This window comes from Achroia grisella, unplaced genomic scaffold (genome assembly GCF_030625045.1).
Source record: "Achroia grisella isolate CSIRO2021 unplaced genomic scaffold, CSIRO_AGI_Agris_v1 utg808, whole genome shotgun sequence".
Taxonomy (NCBI): domain Eukaryota; kingdom Metazoa; phylum Arthropoda; class Insecta; order Lepidoptera; family Pyralidae; genus Achroia; species Achroia grisella.
Window position 1 is genome coordinate 1,353,087 of NW_026713029.1, and position 24,133 is coordinate 1,377,219.

The following is a 24,133-nucleotide window of genomic DNA, read 5'->3' on the forward strand; positions in this document are numbered from 1 at the left end:
TCAATGTCAAGAATACAAATCTGCAATAATTACACTATTGTTTTAAACCTCTCAGAATTCGAGAGGTGTTAATCTAGTTCGTTCTCTAACCTTGTCGGTGTAATGTCGGGCATCGTAATGAACTACTTATGATACTCTTTACCCTATAGATTCAGACTTATTACATTTATATTACAAAAAAAAACCATTCATAAGCAGTGGAAAGGATGATATAAATCCTCTTTTCCACGGAGGGATATTACCCTCGACTTTGGCTGTTTTTTTTTTAATATACTTCACAAAGATTTTCCTGAAGATTATTTTTCTCGCTTATAAGGTAGACAGACTGTAATATATTTTGAATGTAACTGAAAGGAAGAAAATTCACACAACGTCATCTAGTTCCATGCTAAGTAGAGCTTGTATTATGGGTACAAGACAACAATACAAATAATCATATTCATGAACACAAATGTTAGTTTAGTGCGAGTAATCGAACCCGCGACCGTTAGAAGTAAAGCGCTGTGCTAATCCGCTAGACCACTTTACTTACTAAATATAGGAAATGGTAACATACGCAACAAATATAAATATCTGTGTTTTCCCCATAAATCCATTGTTTTATCGGAATATTATATGGCGCAGTTGTTAGAACCGAACACCAGTTTGAAGAGAAATTAATTTTGGTAATTTATGTTTAAAGAAGAAACAGAACGTACAGATAATTTATAGATTTTGCGCATTTATTAGTAATTATATTTATGTATATCTATTTGGAATAAAATCATACATACCTAATTATGTATGATTTCTATTCTAAATATTTTATTGTTTAATTTCATTATATCTATTACTAATTTTAGTTTAGTTTAGTCATAATTCCAAGGTCATAAACAATTGTGATAATCCAAATATATTACAAACATGTCAATTTACATACAAAAATAGACACAGATAAACGTATCACGAGTTTTTTGTTAAACAGTATCAATAACAACATTGAGAGATATCTTGATTTTTAACTATCTGCTTCCTAATACGTTTGTACACGTGTTAACAACTATAAAATAGAATAGAATATTTAATCGAGTAACTAAAACTCATTCGTAATAAGGTTATGATAAGCGGGATATTGTTGCTACTCTGTGAATTTTAATAATCTGTGGTGATGTTGTGCTGCGCGGGAAAAATAAAATTCTGCGTGTCATTCCTTCGTCAATCTTCCGATAAACTTTCGAAGTACGTTTTTTTTTATTTGGGACATCAATGGATAGTGTTTTTTATTGAGCAATGCTGTGAGGCCATCAGCTGAAAAGATATACATAATGAAATGAAATTAGTACTAATATTGGCTACACTGCAATTTGGTTTTAGATTTACGAGTACACTAATTTAAATATAGAACATTACATAATCTGTACCTAAAATACACTAAAAACAAACTAATCTGTGAAAATTATGGCTACATTGAGCAAATAACCACTACGTTAATACCAGGCTTGAGTAACTAGTAACAAAATATTTTTATTTGAAACTATGATACCAACTATTCTTTAGCACGGCATATTTGTAAGCATTTTTTGCATATATTACTTTTGAAGGACTTGTCGGTATGCGCAGGCCTGTTCTACTTAAAATATTTTATCTGTGAAACTGTGACATTTTTAGAATACTTACAGAGAAAATCTTTTTTTAAATTTATATAAAGGCAATGCCTAGTCTTATAATGTATAGTATTAATTACTCTGTGGTAACTACGTCTCACGTGGTGGTCAGAACTAAAAAGTATAATATATTATCTATGGTCAGGATCAGGACCTCAGAGAGTCACTGTGTCCAGGCTTGAGTAACAGAAATAAAATATATTTTCTATGAATCTGTGTAACAATATGTTTTCAGCAAAGCCTTTTAAAGTAATTGTTCTCATTGAATAATTTTGTAGGTTGACTGCCTACGTAAGCCAACCTCATTTAATACAAAATAGTTTAATGTGCAACTATGCATGTTGCTCCTTTTAGAAGCATGTTACATATATACAATAGGTTGTTACATATACTCAATATTCTTTCAATGTACATAAGGGCACTCTTATGCTATGTAGTGTTAATTATCTATACTTACTACGTTTTGCTTGACTAGTTATCAATCAGTGCAGCGTGCAGGCTCGATGTCTCATTAAAGTCAACCTTAAAACAATCCTCATAAGACTGTAATCTATTTAATTAAAGATTTACTTGACACAAATTTAATGAATTACTGAAATACTATTAATATTGAATCACGATGTCCTTTATCTACAAAGATATGCGTAGAAGGAAATACTTTTTAATATATTTATATACTTACTAATAAGCAGTCGGCTACCAGTATATCGCGTTTGTTTATAACAAATGGTTGCGTATTTATTAAGCGTTTGTCTGTATTTAATGGAAGTTAAAAATGGTGTTTGTTCGTCAGGCTGTGTATCCTATCAGTAAGTTAATTGAATATTTTTATTTTTTTAATTTATCATTTTATACAGGCATCGTGCCTAATGCTATACATTCCAGATTTGGCCGACATCAAAAAACTTCGTGTAAGCTTATATTTGTGATTAATTTTATTACTCAAAAAAATTATCTTGTCTGATACATAAAATTCTCGTGTCGTGGTGTTTGTTAGCAAACTCCTCCGAAACGGATTTACCGAGGGGGCGAGTGCAGATAGCACTCCAAACCCGCGGAAGGACTTATGGAGCGGCTGAAGGCCAACTCCTGCCTGACGGATGACTTAAGTCTGAGGGCACCGTTAGGGGTTCGAACCTCGGTTCAGACCTTCGTAATTTCAATCCCCGTTTAAAACGTGACGGGGTTTCGATCGGAGAGGCGCACTGGGGCGCCGGTGATTAGGCGATAGGTGGACCATCTAGTTGTTTACCGTTCCTGTTATATAAAAATATTAATTGCTATTTAAGTAAATAATACAATGCTATTTGCAGTCAAACACAAAAATTTAATCGACAATTTTGCTGTTTTTGTCACGTTTTTATCTGTTTTCACTCAAATGTTACCATAAAGTATGACCATTCGTAATTTCTCGTAGCATTTCGCAGTGAAAGTGTGAAGTAGACAATGGTTTGGAACTAAACATTTTAATGGATTTGATCTTCGCGTGTCTGTAATGGATAGTTTTAAATTTAGCGATACGCTTGCATTCGATGTTTGGTGTGATAGGTCAAGGTTACGGAAATCCATTACACTATTTATACAAATATTGTATGATGAATGCGAAAGTAACTGTCTATGTCTAGACCTATGATTATACGTCTATATCCATACGTTTATATGCATAAAGAACTTTGATTAATTACTTTATAAATATAGATAATGTGACGAAGAATATACTATTTGCTGTGACAATATAATTTGAATGGGTATGAATGTTATATATGTATATATAATTATAAAATAAATGTATAATGATTTAGGTATGCAACATTATTTCATCTCATTGTAACAAAAAATACGTTATTGTTGAATTGATCAATAATAAGCTACTCAAAAGATTCATTTGCAGTCGTGAAAATAAATCTTAAAGGGGTGAATTAAAGTAGTATGTAGGTAGATAGGTTAGTAATAAGTTTAGGGTAAGCAACACTTCATGTAACGGTCAGTTGTATAATAAACGAGCTCAAACACTCCCGTGTTATTATTTAACAGTGGCGACGAGGATAAAAAAATTGAAAATTATAATGTCGATAGGAAAATTAAGTGAATTCAATTTAGACGACGGAAATTGGAGATCGTATTGTGAACGTTTGGACATGTATTTTGTCGTGAACAATATTAAACCGGAGTTACAATTACCAACGTTAATATCAGTGATTGGTGACGCGGCATACGACTTAATGGTAAATTTGTGCAGCCCTCAGAAGCCGGCCAGCTTAAAATATGACGAAGTGATCTCAATTATGCAGAAACATTTACAACCGGTTCCGTCATTATTATGTGAACGATTTAAGTTTCGGCAATACCGACAGATAACGGTCAATCGATTGCACAATATGTCGAACAATTAAAAAAGTTGTCTAGATTCTGTGAATTCGGGACATATTTAGATGAAAATATGCGAGACCAATTTGTATGTGGAATACGGAGTGACGGGATAAGGCAAAGATTATTTACGGAGGACAAGGTCACCTTTAAAATGGCGGTGTCGTTGGCGTTATCTTTGGAGGCAGCGGAGCGGAACGTACAAGCGGTAGACAACGTGGCACCATTGGAGAATTTTAATTATGGAAAACGGGAGTGCAGTTCAATGAATTATCATAAAAATGTTTCATGTGAAGCATGTGGGGACACGCGGCATTGTACGAATCAGTGTCGTTTTAGAGATTACACATGTAGCCGTTGTAAAAAGGTGGGCCATTTGCGACGGGTGTGTACACGAGGGTTCGTGGAAAAGGAGGGGATGAAGTATTAACCCGGTCTCGACGTCGCATCGACGCGAACGCCGCGGAGGGAGCAACCGGCCATGGACATCGGGCCCGGCGCCGCGGCCGGCGGCACAGGCGGCACCCGTGGCACCGTCAGCGGCGGCGGGGCGCCGGCAACCCAACGGGAGGCCACCACGCGGTCACGCCGCGGCGCACTTCCTCGGGGAGGCGAGGGACGCGGAAGAAGCAGACCTCATAGAGGAAGACATCACGGAAGAGCCAATATTTCAAATGTCACTAGCAAAGTATAAGCCGGTCAGTTTACCTATTTTTATTAATAATCAAATTATATTAATGGAATCGATACGGGTTCGGCATTGTCATGTATAGGAGAAGAAGTATATGAAGGTAAATTTAAAAATATTCCTTTAGAGCCGTGTAATCTAATAATTAAATTTTATGATGGTAGTAAAATACCCCACGGGGTTTAATAAGAGTGCGAGTAAAACATAAAAATATTGTAAAAATGTTAGACTTGTATGTTATCCATAACGGTACCACTAATCTGATCGGTCGGCAATGGCTGGCAGAATTAGAATTGACAGTACCGAAATTATCTGTGCATAACATGGAACAGGCGGATAATAATACTTTTAATAAAAATATATTTATAAAAAATGTTTATTGCAGATATAACGAATTGTTTGAAAACAAGCTGGGTCGATTCACGGGGGAGCGAGCGCGGCTACGAGTGCGGCCGAATGCGGAGCCGGTGTTCTGTCGCGCGCGGCCGCTGCCATACGCGTTGCGCGAGCGGGTGGATGGCGAACTCGACGCCATGCTGCGCACCGGCGTCATTGAGCCGGTGGAGCACGCCGACTGGGCCACGCCGTTGGTAATTGTACATAAAGCGGACGGATCGTTGCGTCTGTGCGCAGATTACAAAACCACTCTTAATCGCGTCTTGTTGGTTGATAAATATCCTGTGCCAAAAATAGAGGATTTGTTTACGGAGTTAAATGGCTGTAAATTTTTTGACGAATATTTGTGAAGGAAATCAATAATTTATATTAAGTAAGAAATATATAATAATATAGATTTTATTTAGCTAATATTATTGACATTAACATACATTATAAATAGCATAGAAAAAAATATTTCATTTATACATGTATACATATATAAAATTCATTTTTATTAAATAAAAATGCAATGTTTCGATAATCTCTTTTAATTTGTATTTGTTCTTTTTTTTAACTTTTTTTTTATTATGACATACTGACATGGCAAGGTACATATTTATAGGCTGCCAGTTTTATTTTTGTTTTTATTGTATATTTACTACTAGAAATACTGATGCGTCGCGGTCGTCAGTCAGTTTCATGATAGCAGTTAATGAGGCGTATTGTTTGTTCTATTGTGCACTGTTTACTAAGCTCATAAGGATTTCTATTAGTAAATGTTTTTACAATCCCCATTTGTATTCTTATCTATTGTCCAGAGAGGGTCTTCGATTATTGCCTTCTGTCTACTTATTTGGTTTTCGAGCTAGTTCGTTTTATCGTTCGGTAATGGATGGACATTCGTCTGGGTTGTTTTTTTTTAATTCACTGTCGTGATGGTTGTGTTGTTGAGATATGGGATTGAGGAGTTCTTGCTTAATGCTGTTACTGGTGAGTGCTCTTATACTTTGATGTGGACAATTTATTGTTTCTAAGATAGTTGGTTTTGTTTTATGATATAATAATACATATCTAATATATAAAATTCTCGTGTCACGCTGTTTGTTACCAAAGTGCACGTTTACCGATTTTTATGAAATTTTGTGTAGGTCTGAGAATCGGCCAACATCTATTTTTCTTACCCCCAGTGATAAGAGTGACCCACCCCTAAATATTTTTTTAATATTTATTTTATTATAATTTAGCATTGAAAATACATACAACTTCAAATTTTCACCGTTCTACCATCAACTTTAATTTTTTATTGGAATATTTATTTTTAGTCATATTTTACATCCAATCATTGCAGCTCCTATTGGTCGTAGAGTAAAGAATGGCAGCTCATAGATTTATTCCTCGATAAATGGACTATCCAATCCTAAAAAAAAATCCAAATCGGTTCAGTAGATCCACAGATAACCCCATACAACCTCACAAACTTACAAACTACCTCTTTATAGTATTAGTATAGATATACTTATTTCATTTAGCTATCGTTTACTAGTCGTTATGGATACCAGTAAATACCTGCGTAAAGTTATCGAGTTACAATGTGTTACTGCGCCAAGCTGTCTAGACATTGCAGTAAAACGACTACTCAGTATCACTCAGAAGGTACTTTTTTTTAATAACACGAACTTACTGTACAGTTGTAAACATTAAGTGCTGGTCAGATGTCACGTTGAAAGCCTATAATTCTAATTCTAAATAGTATCTAAGCCACTAGGCCACTACGCAGCTCTCAAATAATTTATATAGATAGATAGATTATACAGTGATAGAAGATAGGTACAATTTATGAATAAATTAAGGCCGATCGGTATAAAATTGACGAAGTCTCATACAAACTTTAACTTGGCCCAAGGGCCAAGTAGCCCAAGGGGATAAAATAGGGGATCAAAGTTTGTATGAAACTTCGTCAATTTTAAACCGATCGGGCTGAGGCTTTGCTTGCATAAAGCTACTATGACGTAGGCATTCCCTAAGAAAGGATTTTGATTCCATCCCTAAAGCGATAAATAAACGCGAGCGAAGCCGCGGACAAAAGCTTGTTAAACATGTGTGTATAAATACAATTAAAGGCATTCTTAGGGCAACGGCTACAATTGTAAGAGACTTGCAAATAGGAATAAATAAAAATAATGATATTAAAAAAACAAGGAAAATAATGTTAATAATAATAATATATAATACACATACATATATAAATGCATATACAACACAATAAATTAAATATAAATATAAAAAAAGAATAATTAATATAGATTATCCTTCTTCTATTTATTAGTCCAACAAAGTAAGTTTCGTTTGGTTATCTGATACAAACGCGATGCAATGTTATTTTAAATTCGTGTGCAAGTGAATCCACATCACATATATAGCTTGTCTAGACGACGGCGGACGTTGACACAATTGTGTTTGATACTCTAGGTAATAGGCTACGTGAGTAAGTGTTCTATTTTCGTTCTAGATTATTATGTGCTTATTAAATCTATTTCTTTCTGTAATAAATAGAACAAACATTTTTTTGTTTTTATTCTAGCACTATGACACTATGACAGAGAACTCAAGTCATATATATGACTTGAGTTCTCTGTCATATTTAATTTGACTGAGCAGGCATGCTAGAATAAAAACAAGTGTCATATATATATATGACACTTGATTTTACTAATAAAACATTACTGGTGAGCTTCATTTAAAATTTACTTCTCAATTTATTCGAAAGGGTTTACATACGAGAAAAATCGTAAATTGTTCAGACAAGGGATATTTTATAGAATAGAATAGGAAATCGTTTCTAAATTAACTTAATATTACACACTTTTAAATAGACCTAACGGATACGATTTTAGTCTGAATGCACCGTTGGGGGTTCGAACCTCGGCATAGGCCGTCGTAATTTCGACCTCCGTTTGAATTGAACCGAGGATCGATCGGCGGAGGTAGATATCGTACAGTCAGGTTGAAGTAAGTCAACGTAATTTTTAAACTTCCTGCATATATGTAGCTCTCATACAAGACATAATCTTGCTTACCAACAATTGAAGGTTCATTTGTTTTGATGAGTATTATTTTTTGATAACTAATTTATCAAAATGTTATGATATATCAATTAAAACAATGACTGGCTATGGCAACTACTTCGAATTAACTTTTGTTTTTAGATATTAGTTTGTTGGAGTGCTTATCGAGTTATATGATAAATTAAGTTGTTAGTCATGTTTGTATGTAAAAGACTGGATAAAACACAAATTTTATCACAATTTTTATCATTCCTCAGGAGTAGTGTTGTACTTTTGAACTCTGTAATTTCACTTCCATCTCATTTTCCAAGCTGCAACACAGGTTACTGCTGCAATCTTAATATTATAAAGCTAAAGAGTTTGTCAGAACTACTGGTTTAAATTGAATAATTATTTTAGTTTCGGATAACACGTTTATTAATTAAAGCTAAAGATTATATAACATCACGCCTTTAGGAGTAGAACATTGATGAATAGTGACGTGACAAAGGTGCGTGTTAAGGTACAAAATTTTGCCGGCAATCACAAAAACTGGGATACCTTTTCCAACACTTATCTTTCTTTATTGACATCGGAAATGCCAATCCATCGGATGGTGAACTCGAATCTCTAAAGAGTGAATTTCGATGTAGTCTATAAATATAAGACCATAATAATCCAGTCGCACGCGTGCTCCCGTGAGTAGTCTGTGGACGCACGTCGGGACGCGCGCCGCGCGGTTAACGTCATAGAGTTCAAACTCTACTTTTTTATACAACTAATTTGACAAAGGAAAAAATAGTATACGTTTTTATAACATGCAGTGGAAAAATAACATAGGGCTACGTAACGAAATATGACATTGTGTGTATTTATTTTATTTAATAAATTTCGAAAAATACGATTTACTGAAAATAATTTCTTAATAATATCTGTTTGATAATTATATATTTTTAGAATTATATAATGATGTTAATCATTTAATTTTTTTTTTCTTAATAAAATATTACGTAATTTTACGAATGCAACAAATTTACGTTTTTACTATTATCATTTTCATGTTTCTAGTAATATCGCCAGCAGTACCATTTCAGACCACTCCCATGACGAGGATTGAGTCACCAGAAAACGTAGATACGTTATCGTCACCAGCATCGTCACGAATTGGCATCTCTTTTGTATTACAATGTGCGCCCACAACAATTTCGTAATGTTTCCTTTGTTAATGCACTTGCTTTCGGTTTAAAGTCGCCCTCGTCAATGTTAGCGAAAAATCTATTTACGTATCGTAATTCGTCATACAGTTTATATTTTTTTATCGTCCGTTTTAATTAAGTAGGTTAAAACGTCGAAATATCTCTAATTAGCGGTGCGGCTCGAAAATGAAACAATTTTTTTCGCTTGTTTCGTTGGCGGTTTGTTGACTCGTGTCACTTTTTGTCCTGTATTCGATGTGTGTTATGGGAGTATTATGCCGATTCCACGCAAAATATGTTATACACATAGGTGAGTTAACCATATTGCTTTTTATTGTATTGCGATAATGTTATTAATATTATAAACGTTTGTGAGTATGGATGGACTTGGATGGATGGTTTGTTACTCTTTCACGCAAAAACTACTGAACGGATTTTGTGGAACGTTACAGTAATATAGCTTATGTATAAGCTGTATTAGCAGAATAATATAATATATAAATTTGACGAGAGCACGGCAAGTCTTTTTATAAATTCAAAACTTTCTTACTCTATTTCAGTCTCTTCCACATATGTTTTTGAGATAAATTCTAACTTATAACTGTCCTTGTGAGACAATGTATCTATAACTCAAATTTCATTACAATCTGTTCAGCCGTTTAGTCGACAAGATAGCAAACCTGCTGATAAGGGTAATTTATAATTTTAGTATAGATAATTAATAATAATATATAAAGACAATTTATTCAGCGCCATTTAGTCCCAAGTTAAGCAGAGCTTGTGTTATGGGTACAAGACAACTGAAATAAATTTATATTTTTTGTATATGCACACATGTACACATAGAAAGCACCCATACCAATACAAACAATCATACTCATGAATACAAATGTTTGTGCCGTGCGAATCGAACCCGCCACCATCGGACGTAAAGCGGTGTGCTAGACCGCTATACCACGGAGGTCGTCTATATATACAAATGTTTGTGAGGTATCCGCGACCATCGGAGGTAAGACGGCGTGCAAAACTGTTAAACCAAAGAGGTCGTCAATAGTCTGTAATACAAACTCATTCTATTGATTACTTAGAAGAACATTAAGCGGAAAATGAGCATATAAACAAAGGCATTAATAATTTAATGGTCATTTAAAACAATAAAATATCCATTGGTTAGGAGGACGAAACTCGTACGCAATCGTAAACATTATTTACGACTACTCCTCACATTGTTACAAAATAACGCAATTATACTTGACGAATACTTTTCAAATATGAACACATCGCTTTAACGACGTTTTTGTAGGTTTTCATTCTTAAAGAAATCTTAGCAATTTAATTTATTTGCAGTTTGCGAAACTGGTATTGCGTATGGTCGTAGACCTTCAGAGTCACACCACAGAGTGATAATGTCTTCAATTAACTTTTAAGTTTCAATAATTTCAATTCCTTTATAGGAATGGGTATATAAATTACTTGAAAGACGAGCGTGATGACCGGGTTACACTTTATATAAAGTCAAATTAGGCTACAGAAATAGATGCGTAGGTTATCTATTTCTGTAGATTAATCTATTTATTTATCAATTTACATTCCGTGATGTTACAATAAGTTGATATATTATTTTATGAGCACTATGGACCCCGATGAACGATTACTTAAATGACAAACATGTATGGCAATAGTTGTTCATACGCACTGTATTTTCATTTAATGTTAGACATAGACAAACTACACTAGACTATACAAGTGTACAATGGAAATAAATAGTCTTAAAAGAAATTGTGTTTCTTGCCAGTTCTTCTTAATTGTATCTGTATACTAAACTGAACGGTAGGGGAAAAATTATTTCACTATTTTTTATACATTAATTATTAATTATTCACTATTATTGATTTACACTGCATATTTATACCGTATGTATCTATGGGTAAAAGATTTATTCATATCAAACAGTTTTTACAAAGTTATTCATTACAAACAAAGATGACAAAAATGTATAAGTAGAATATTATATTGTACACGTATACTTTATAAAACCTATTTAGTAGTTTTTGAGATTATTGATTATTGATTATAAACTTAAGAAATAATTAATAAAAGAATGACAGATTCCAAATTCAAACGTAATATTTTGTTTATTTTTAATTGTAACAGTATTTGTGGCCAGTCTATCTACATTTAGATTATAAATAAATTCTAATTGTAATAAAATTCTAACGGATAGACAATAAGGAAACATCATCTTCAGTGCATTAGAAATCATAACATCCCTTAGTAATCAGGACCGGTATATCTACTATAAATAGTAAAATCAAGTAATAAACAACAAGTGGGTTAACTAACTGCTGAGTGATTCAGCAATAAATCTTATGAGTAAAGTCATGTATGTTTATAAACACTGCAGGCCTGGATTCAGGATCTTTCGGGAATTGTAGAATCTCTGCAAGCAATCTTTTGTTAATGTTGACAATGAAGGTATTTGGCTATCTGTCTGTACTGGTGGTCTCCCAAAGATCGAAATTCGACCATAATTCGTTTAAATTTTAAGTTTGAACCTATTAAGGTCTATTGTCAAACAACACTTCTATGCGTGTGTGTCAAATAGGTAGTAGTTGTAGTAAGTATTATGTTTCTTTCATTGATTTAATTTATTTTATCATATTGGAATGGTAGAAGTTAGACGGTAAATGATAACACCTTCTACCATCTACCGTCTAACTTCTCCACCGTCAAATTTCTCTATCGTCTCATCTGCTCAAACTTCATAGCTATCATGTCAAAATCAACTTTGAACTTTTTCTTTGACTTTTCTTACAAAGGGTTGAAATTTATTTACAAAAGTTTAGTTTTAGTTCTAAAGTGTTTAAAAAATTGTTATTGAAAAAATCAATTATTAAAATATAGTTTAATTATGTAATATAATGTAGTATAATTGGTATTTGAAATTTTGTATTTTATTTTCACTTTTTATTAGTTCTCAGTTAACTCTAAGTGCGGCCCTGTTGATTTCCATTCTCGGACAGATCCGAGTCGGATGTTACTCTCCCAGTTAGCTATAAATAGTGCCGCGGAGAGGTAATCCAAACAAACAACATCCTGTACTTTTCGCCAATATAAACCACTTGCGAATTTCAATAGTGCGGATCGGTTTTAGTTCAGTTCCGTATTTTATTTGTACAGATTACTTCGTGCCACTTATTGAAATAAGAACGTTTACTTACGAGATATAAACTTTATCTCCACTATGCAAAAAGTTTATTTTCTTTTATTTTGTATTTCTTCTTTATTTTATTATATACAGACAACCCGTCGCGAAATCGCACGAATGTATTACAAATCTTTGAATTTCTCCACGTGTTCTATATTAGAACACGCATGTGTGTTATGTACATACATGTGTGTTATAATATAGAGCAGGCCAAGAATAAAAACCATCCTCTTGAACTATCAAGAGGAAGGTTTTTATTCTTGTTTTTATTTTGTTCTTCAAACACATACTAATGTGTTTGTTAGATGTTTATCTCATCATATCTCACCGGTGTCCCGCCTGCGTAAACTGCTAGTGCAGCGGGTACACCATTCCACTATCATCCTTTATATATATAAATCAAACAGTAAAAGTTTTTTCAATTCATCCCAGTAATGTCTGACATTAGCGCGTTCACCCAAAATCTTCTATTTTATGATATCACTATAGAACTGGTACTGGTAATGGTATATAGGTTTATGTATATATGTATATATATGTTTCGGTAAATAACTGTCGAAATACCCAGAATGTAATTACAGAAATTGTTGCCAGATAACAAGTAGTCACAAAAACTTATATGTATAATAAAAAAAACATGCGAGCAGAACAAAAAAGTTTTTTGTATAAAGTACGTCAGCACAAAAAAAGTTCGTAACAAGTTTGAGGAAGATACCTTCATAATTAGTAGCTATGTAGCTTGTTTTTTTACAATATAGTTCCAACAACGTGCGTGCATATGATTTGGTCGACCTCTGTTTCTTAATCTATTATGTTTAAATGATAATGAGATAGGAAATACCGGAATATTATGTATAATTTAGGACTAACTCATAAAATTTACATATATCCGTAAATTATATCTACATAATCTTTTTATAAAATTATAATCTATATATTATTATGTGAAGAAAAAACTCTGAGTATGAAATTTAGCATCTATAGTTTATATAGAGAAGGAGTGCAGAATGCTAATATTTTTTTTAATTATGCACAAGAATACATAAATCAATAAAAAAACATTACACACGCTACCATGTATGTGACACATATTTTGTTTATTGTTAAAGTCTGTGGTCATATTAAGAATAGATAAATATTATTTGTCTTCAATATTATTTGTCTATTGTTTTACTGAATATTAAATTATTATGGTAGAATTTCGCCCATTATGTGAATTGCTCAGAGGTATTATTATTATTGTATCAGGAGCACGTACACAGATCGTCTTTTATCTCAAAATAAAGAATACAGATGAAGTGTCGGGATAGAAGGAGAGTATAAATTTAAGGTTGTTACGGATTTAATATGAAATATTTGGAAGACCAAATATTTCATATTAAATCCGTAACAACGGATGATAATTCAGGATGATAAGAATCATCCTGAATTATCATCCGCACTTATTCTGATTTCTGATTGGTGCAAATGCTCGCTAATTCTAGCGTCTGTGTAAATATTACAAGGTGCGTGTTAAACGTTGAGGGTCGAATTGGTTACACGTGTTATTTGCTTTGTTTTGATTCCTCATAATCTATGGTCATTGATTCATCTCGTAATATGTGGGTTTTGATTCTCAGAACGTTTTATGTTTATAATAATTAGCATAAAGCAGGTTGTGGTCAGATACTACCAAATTGTTTATTTCGCGCAGAATCCTGTTCTCAAAAAACATATTTTATATCTTTAGTATAAAACAAAGGCCCCGCCGCTGTCTGTTCGTTTATATCTTTTAAACTACGCAGCGGATTTTAATGAAACTTTCAGCAATAGATAGAGTGATTAAAGAGGAAGGTTTATATGTATAATACATGCGTGTTATAGTATAGAAAAAAATGAGAAATTTAAAGATTTGTAACGCATCCGTGCGAAGCTGTAACAGGTCGCTAGGGAGGAAAACATTTTATTTTTGTAATACTCTATAATTACATTTTTCCCTATATAAATATCATTGAATATTCATTAGATATAGTATTAAAAATATTATAAATACCCAACTCGTCTTATATTATACCTATATTTAATTTAGTAGCAATTATTTACGATTTACATATTTAAGTACTCTATATATTCCACTCTGGTTTAAAGTTTCTATTTATAGATTATGTTTTTTTTTTATATATTATTATATATGATATATTTTTTTTTAATTAAATGTGTGATGTTCTACTTTGTGTTTACATTTCTTTTTCTTCTGTTGACTGTATATGATATAAATGCTATCCTATGGTATAAATTTTTTAACAACAATATTACAATACCATATCAGAAAATCCAATATATTGTAACTAACGTACCGAATACAGATACATGCATATACATAAATTAAACATTAAAGATATTTTTGAATTGTATCTGTGATTTTGCAGTGAAAAAGATCAATATTTATTTATTTCTTTATTTATAAATGATAATATATGCAATCCATATCGCTTCTGATATTTTTTATTAACCCTAAGGCACGGGATACATCGATATATTTAAGTAAATTGTGGAATAAATAAATGAAATAAATGGCGGACAACATACTGAACATAACGCGATGTTGTTACATGCACTAAATATTTTTATATATCTTACTAATATTATAAACGCGAAAGTTTGTGAGTATGGATGGATATTTGTTACTCTTTCATTCAAAAACTCCTGAATGGATTTTAATGTTACTTTAAAAAGATATTATGTAAATTTGACGAAATATAATGTTAAGTCAGTGTGAAGCAGACGAAGTTCCGTGGGCCAGCTAGTTCTTATATATTTTCTATCTTTATATATATTTCATTATCATTTCAGGTTTTAATATCAATTTTGGATATATCTAATATAAAAATATGTTTGTCCTACAGAAGGAGAATTGGAAACGGAATGGCTGCAAGCGGCAGGCCTGGGCTCCCTCGCAGCGCCTTTCCAGGCTGGCCTCGAGGTGACAGAGGCGCAGCTGGGTGAGGCAGTCAGGCCGTTACCGAGGGAACAAGCCGCAGCAGTGAGAAGAAGAGTCAGAAGGCTCAACAGGACTGTGAGGAAGAAGAGAGCCGCGTCGAGAGCCAGGAAGCCTGATATACGTGATGTGTTTAGGGATATAGAGGTGAGTTTGTCGAAGTATTACTTTAATAAAGTTTGTTTTAGATAGAACATGCTACCGATTATAGTCATGCAATTTTCTTCAGTATTGTTAAACGATTTGAAGAAAGACCACTGGAAGAAACTTATCGAAATAAAATGGATTTATCTACACGGAACAGTTAGATGAGAATAATATGTTCTGGTACTATTATCGGCAACTGTTTAATTGCCTCAATTTATAGGCATCCAAATTTTAAATAAGTTACAGTTTAAAAATTATATCTATAATGACATAATTTAAAATTAATATGTTATGCTTAATGATAATTATATATTAATAGTATCATTTATACAATACAAGAATGTCAACGATCATCAAATATATACTCTTGAATATTATTTGATGATCTCGGTGGTCCAGCGGTCTAGTACACCGCTTTACGACCGATGGTCGCGGGTTCGATTCTTCGCACGGCACAAACATTTGTATTCATGAGTATGATTGTTTGTATCGGTCTGGGTGTTTTCTATATATAATATGTATGTATTTACAAAAAAAAAAATTTGTGTTTGTGTCAGTTATCTAGTACCCTAGTAGCTAGCTAAAGCTTGTATTATGGGTACTAGACCCATAACACAAGCTTTAGCTAGCTTAACTTGGGTCTAGATGGCGCTGTGTGAATTGTCCTAAGATTATTATTATTATTATTATAATATATTTCATAAAGGCATTTCCTTCAAATCAGATAACTTTATATGTGGTGCTATAAATGATGATGGATAATATTGAAGAGTTAATATTGAATAGGGTCGAAATTTTTATGTATAAACGAAAATTTTAAAAATGATTATATATAGACTATAGTAAGTTAATCATAGACAAAAGATTATCTTTTCATATTTGATGAATTTCTAAAATTAAAATAAGAAAATATTTAATTCGTACCAAATCAAAATTCTACTTAAGAAATATGTAGACACAGTCGATTACGTTTTCGATATTTGAATATTCGTTACCAAATATTGCGAACTGTTGAAATCCTCATAAGACATTCAAGTGTAACTCTAACAGAGTATGACAGACAAAAGTTGTCAAACTAGAATATCTTGAAACGGGTTTCGACCAGTTCGGCCATCAAAATCTCACCTAACACCGTCAAATTTCAAGTTCAGTGATCATGTAAGAGATTGTAATTATCGAGAAATGCCCCCTAAGCGTTAAAATTGTGATGGGTGCGTCAGGAAACGATTCCACACTTTCATTTATTTGAACAGTGTTGTAAACAAAATTGCGCAAATCCATTAGCTGGGCCTCCTAAAACTACCAAAAAGCACCAAATACTTGAATTCTAATTAATAAAACCATTAACTCACAACTAAATTGCAAGTCTGCATGATGAACTTATTTGGAAGTAGAAAAAGTGCCAAAAATAATTCAGTCTTTATTTAGTTTTATATATGTATGAATATGTAATATAGGAAGGAATACGAATAGGAAGGAATATGTAACTTAGGAAACTTCCTATATTATATATTATTTATTAGAACCATTCTAAAGTATAATTCGATTCCAAGTCGAATTTTCAATTTAACTAAAAATTAGGAGCAATTTTTACTAATAACGAAATTCCTTCTTAGTTGAATTCATTTGATCCCATTTAGATTCATAAGTTTTAGTGGTAACATACTGAGGTGGTAATACTATTAAGTCACCCATCAACCGAACAAACACAAGTAGATTTACACTCAAGTTGAAGCTGTCAGTTCAGATAATAACTCCTATTAGAAAATTCAACTTGCAGAGACATTGACTGGCCAATATAAAGCATAGGCTTAACCATTAAAATTGACTATAAACTCTAAATAGTAACTGTGAAAGTTCTATTTCGATTATCTACACATTGAACGAATATATTTCATTCATAGCTAAATATTAAACGATTTATGAGATAGTATCAACATTTCTGGCCAGTTATGAACTGGTTCCGCTATGTCAAGTTTAAGATCGATTTTTTCGTACATTTCAGAACCGTTAACTCGAATGTCAAGTTGCGTAGGTATGTAGATTGTTGCGTTGTGTTCCGGTTTTATATTTCTTTGATACCTTTCAACAAATAGAGTTATAAATGATAGTTCGTATAATAATATAATGACTGATCGGCGCTAATTCGTCTGTATATTTTATTAATTTTTGCTACGTATTTCATTTCAGCTCCGCTCCTATTTGTTGTAGCATTATCGAGGAATGATTTAGGCTATGCAATATATATAGCCAATATCCATCGTCTATTCAATACAAAAATAATTTCCAAAATCGGATCTATAGTACCGGAGATTATCCTCTTTAGTGTAGATTATAGTATAGCATACTATTATATTAAGATTTTTTGCAAAATGTTTTGAATGGTCTGCTTTAAATTCTGTTGTAAAGAACCAACTAGCAAAATCAGGAGGTTCTAGTCCAGATATTTTTTTATGTATATTGCACACTATCTACACTACTACCGAGTTTTCATTTCATTGTTACGCCTATTTGAGATTGATTCATTGGCATCTTATTTATTTCAACGACCAACAAGATATCCACTATGTTTACAATTATTATCAGTTGCAAGAAGTTTAAGTAAGTATATAGTGTTAACTTCATTACTGGTTGCATTTGTATTTTCTTATCAAGATTCCTTTCAAAATTTTTTACTATAGCACGAAAAGTTATTACAATTTATGCCGGAAAAATCTTCAAACACTCATCGCATTAAGGGACGGCAGATTCATAGCGACTTCTGCTCACTACACGGAGTATATGAATATGCATTTATCCAAGGACGGGAGGCAACCCTACTTGTACCAGTTTCACTGGGGCGCTAAAGAGGATATTACACTTACACACTGGTATTTAATAAAAGTGACTATACGTCCATTGAGCCGTATGCGGTGACTGGGTTAATCGATTCGAAAAACGAGCTCGTGGTCAAGTTATGCACTTTACGATGAGTGCAATCTATCCCGCATACTATAGATTAGATAGTCTAGGATTCAATGCCATTTCCTATTTTAATTGTGGCAACATTCTTAAACGATACTGCATCCTAGGAAAGTATTTTAACAGATAATAATGACTGTTTATGGCTTGTCTATTTCCTCGGTGGTCTAACGGTTTAGCACACCGCGCTACTTCCAATGGTCGCGGGTTCGATTTCTCGCACGGCACAAACTTTTGTATTCGTAATTATGATTGTTTGGGTGTGTTCTATGTATAATATGTATATATTTACGAAATAAAAATATATATCTATGTATTTGTATCAGTTTATCTAGTACTCATAACACAAGCTTTAACTAAGTTAACTTGGATTGTTCTTAAGACGGCGCTGTGTGAATGATTTTGAGATTATTATTATTATTAAATAACCCTGGACACGTAACGTCCTTATGTCTCAAATTAACAGTACATGTATGCACGGCAAATGCAATGTATCCCGGATACTGTAGATTAGATAGTCGAGAATTCCATGCAATTTCCTATTTCATTCATAAATGTTACTGCATCTTAGGAAAGTATTTCAACAGATAATAATGAATGCCTATGACGTGTCTTTTTGGTTTGATAAGTATTAAATGAATCAAATAAACCTGGACACGTAACTCAAGAGCCATTAAGTCCCAAATTACCATGATCACTTATTTAACATTTTATTTGTAAGTTCTATTTATCGGAGGATTTTATTAAAAGCGTAAGGGGTATCCTTTGCTAGATTTCTAAAAATATATTAGACATAAAATAAATAAGCAAGAAAAGATCAACTTTAAGTTGTCACTTCAATTAAGAGCCTCAATAATAAAATTAAGTTTACCCATTAAAATAGTTTCTAAACAAGCGTTATTAATGCCGTGCCTTCTTCAGGGAGGCGTATTAGGGCCAAAAGATAACTAACTCCGTCGGTCATTAGATAAATACGCAATTAAGGTTTAGGGACAGAATACCTTCAGTTAGAGAGTGTTCGTCTTTAAAACTGTACGTTTATGTTAACTAATAATGTTATAATTATCGTTAACTAACGATATACCGTGGCAGCTCGCGATATTTCAAGTTAAATGTGTCAAACCAAGTGTTAATCGCCAATAAGTTCTTTTTAATCCAAATTTCATTAGAATTCATCTAGTAGTTTTACGTGAAAGAATAATAAACATATTTATATAGGATTATGAAAACGCATATATTACTCAAGTATTCGTTGCTGAATTTATACGATTAAAAAGGAAGTTGTAGTGAACACAAATTGCTAAGCGTCCGGTAAATTTCAAAACTGCGCGAGTGATTCGTGTGCAGTACGCTGTGGTGGTGTCCAAGTGCAGTTGTTGTGAAGTGTTGATGTGCGGTAAATAAGCAAAATGATATGCGACACGGTGCGCTCTAAAGTGTGCGAGAAAATGGTGAATTGCAAAGGATTGGCGCTCATGAAAACCTACTTGGATTCATTGGTAATTATCTCTAAATGTCCTAGAAATATCAATCACATTTTATGTACCAAAACTTTCCACAACAGACTTTTTTTTTTTTGTGGATAATGGAATGGTGCACCCGCCTGCACTAACGGTTTACGCTGACGGGGCACCAGTGGAGGATGATAAGATGAGCATGAGGTCAGGTCAGTTAGCCCATCGTGACTAATTCACCAGGAATTAAACACGATGGTTTCCAGGGGGAACCACGTGGAGGTCGACCTGACAAGGTACATTGCTAGCAATGGGGTTATCAATCCACATTACTAACAATCCCCTTCCCCCCTCCACAACAGACTAGCATGTAGCAGGGAGGGTTTGTCAGTTGTTGAATTTATAATTAACCCTAATTTGTTGACATTTAAACGTCAATAAATTAGGGTTAATGATAATTCATTTCAAACACGGTCTTCCTTGAAATCCATTGTGGTTATTTTATGGTGAATTCGCCATGATGAGTTAACCAACCTGACCTCATGTTCATCTTGTTATCCTCCACTGGTGCCCCGCCTGTGTATACCGCTAGCGCAGGCGGGTGTATCATTCTAGCTAATATTATGCATTAAAAATATATTTATCTTATTATATATTTATATATAGGTACCTATCATTTTATCCTAGACTAGCCTCGACTTTTACCGGCGATTTAGTAACCTAAGTTACACCTTATCACATTAGCTGACTGCAAGTGAAAGTCCCGTCAAAATCGGTCCATCCGTTTCAGACATTATCAAGAACAAACTGACAGATAGACAGACAAAATAGTTTTTAATTATTTTTTGTGAAAATCTTTTACTTTAAACTTACAAACAGATACTTCAATTTGCATGCCAAAATTCATCCCGATCCGTCCAGTGGTTTGGGCTGTGCGTTGATAGATCACTACGTCAGTCATCTTTGAGTTATATATATATTAGGATAGGATAAATAAAATGGATATTATCTACCATAATTACAGAAAAAATTACAACTATATTAAAAAAAAATCTAAATCAATATGAAAAAGCGAACTAAAATCGACATAACATTCTGTGCCCGATACCCGGGACTTTTAGACAAAAATTAACCACGTCCAACTCAGCCGTTTAGTCGTGAAAAGATAAACTAAAATACATACAAACATACTTTCTAAGTTATAATATAATTATGGAAGTATGTATAAGTATAATCCTAGGAGTATGAAAGTGGCACCGGTGTCAGAGAGGTTGAAGAGTAATCGTCTATCATGGTATGGACATGTAATGCGTAGGAACGAGGATAATATTTTAAGAAAGATCTTACAAATGAATGTGGATGGTTATAAGGGCAGAGGAAGGCCAAAAAAGAGATGGATGGACTGTGTGAAAGATGATATGGTAAGAAAGGAAGTAAATAACGCGATGACTGCGAACAGGGATGAATGGAAGCGAGAAACATATTACGCCGACCCCAAATAAATGGGATAAGGAAGAAGCAGATGATGTATAAGTATAATCCTAGGCAGTTTTATCTCAAATCAAAATTATTATCTTAACTTTATCCGTAAGCAATAAGTGTAATTTCGAAATGCCCCTCGTTACGGTAGCTATCAAATTATTTATTGGGTCATTTGAATTCGGTTGCTAATCATAAAAAGTGTTACTAGAAAATTGTACTGTTTACAATAGATAATACGATAAAATGCATCGAATCCTTATCATTATTTAGATTTTGATAAAATGAATGCTTGCGTAATAATTTTCATAGTATGTAGTTAATTTTAATATTGAATCACGTCTTGCTGTGGTCGTGATTTTTTTTTCGAACTATTCTAATGCTGTTAGCTGTAACTAGCCTTTACAGCTTCACCGGATGATAAGGGGCGAGTGCAAGTGGTATTTCAAACTCGCGGAGGGGATTGTTAGTAATTTGGACTAATGTAATTGATCTAATTATTTAGTAATGTGATCTAATGATACCATTGCTAGCAATGTACCATGTCAGGTTGACCACCACACGGTTCCCCCTGGAAACCATCGCAATAAATTCCCGGTGAATTTGTCACGTTGAGCTAACTGATCTGACTTCATGTTCCTATCATCCTCCACTGGTGCCCCGCCAGCGTAAACTGTTAGCGCAGGCGGGTGCACCATTCCATTATCAACCTCTAAAAAACCCGCGGAAGGACGTATGGAGCGGATGAAGTCCAACTCCTGACGGATTTGGTCATGAAAACTTATCGAACTTGTCGGTATAAAAAATATTATTTGTCATTTTAAATTTCCAACTAACTTTACAGTAATGGAAAACATTATTAACAATGACTTTTCTTACCTCACGCATCGTTTGATTCAAATAAACTCAGTGAAATGTCTTAATGACTTTAGAAAAATGAAGCGGATAGACTAGTTACTAACCAACTTCAAAAAAGGAGGAGGTTCTATGTTCCCACGTTATGTACGTTATGTATGTATAATATTAATACTAGCAACTCTGGATAATTCACACAGCGCCTTCTAGGCTCAGGGTGAGCAGAGCTTGTGCCAACTGATATATTTTTTTCTGTGAATAAAAAATATTACATACATATAAAACACCCAGACTGATACAAACAATCATACTCATAAATACAAATGTGTGTACCGTGCTAGTTTCCTAGTAGCTAATGACCACTCGAATGAAGTCGCGGACAGAAGTTAGTCTGAAATCATATTAAATGAATCCTCTAATGGCTAATCTCTAAATTGGCAATAGGCACATACAGGAAGGATGTATATAATTGCTTGAACCAAAGTCTGCGTGCTCAAGGCTCTAATATTTAACAGTTATTGTAGGTAACTGAGATTAAATTATTGTAGGCAATCGAATCATTAGCTTCATAAATTCACTATCCTCCCTTCCGATTAATCCTCTAATCAATTCTAATCAGGGTTGCTATCCGGCCTCGGTGGTCTAGCGGTTAAACACACCATTTTACTTCTGTAAATCGTGGGTTCGATTTCTCGCATGGTAACATTTGTATTCATGAGTATGATTGTTTGTATCAGTCTGGGTGATTTCTTTGTATATTATCTGTTGTTTAGTTACGTAACACTGTTAGCAGTGTATAATATGAACATGGAAAGGGAGAGGGCGCCCTAAAAGAAGATGGATGGATTGTGTGAAAGATGATATGAATAAAAGATAGAGATCAGTGGAAGAGAATGACACTGACTGACTGCGCCGACCCATGATGAGTTACCGATAACATTGTTAGTAGCTAGGGACTAGATGACGCTGTGTAAATTATTCAGGATTATTGTTATTTTTATGATGATTAATGCAACATGTGATATGTCCACAGACACCGGATATATTCGAATGGCTTAGTTGAAATCCGTACTAATATTATAAATGCCAAAATGTGTCTGTCTGTTTGTTACCTTTTTATTACTAAACTGTTGAGTAGATTGTAATTTTTGAACTAGATGTTACAAGGTATAAGAACGGATATAAGTTTGTCTTTTATATAAAAATATGAGAGAGAGTGTAATAGGGGTTGTAAGATTGTACAGACGAAGTTGCGAATAATCTTAGTATCTAGTAATCTTATTAATATTATAAATGCGAAAGTTTGTAAGTATAGATGTTTGTTACTCTTTCATGCAAAAATGACTGAACGGATTTTGGTGAAACTTTACAGTAATATAGTTTATACATTAGAATAATATATAATCTATATTTTTTTAGAAAAATAACGCAGGAGAAACCGCACAGCTAGTATATAATAACAGATTTTTCTATGAATTTCTCCATCGAATAATTAAATATTGATACAAAAAGTAATATAGCTTATGCTTCAGAATTACATATATCCTATTTTTTTTTTAATTGAACGCACAAACCACTATGCTAGTAATAATAACAGATTTTTCTATGATTTTGAATAATCTCCAATGAATAATTAAATATTGAAACAAATTCGCTTTCATCTTCATTGTTACGAGTATATGAAATCAGATACACGTTATCATATAATTATACTAGATTTGATAATTAAAGTTCGA

At 33.2% G+C, this 24,133-nt stretch overlaps 1 protein-coding gene across 1 annotated transcript in view; it reads left to right on the top strand.

The window, feature by feature from the left end:
- The window catches only part of LOC131851847 (rho GTPase-activating protein conundrum), a gene marked incomplete at its 5' end in the record, with an annotated part of 69,322 nt that overhangs the window by 28,109 nt on the left and 17,080 nt on the right, over window positions 1-24,133 (top strand). Inside the window, one exon of the mRNA XM_059202411.1 lies at window positions 15,410-15,648. Within this exon, the coding sequence (XP_059058394.1) occupies window positions 15,410-15,648 (239 nt within the window). The remainder of the gene's footprint in view (window positions 1-15,409; window positions 15,649-24,133) is intronic.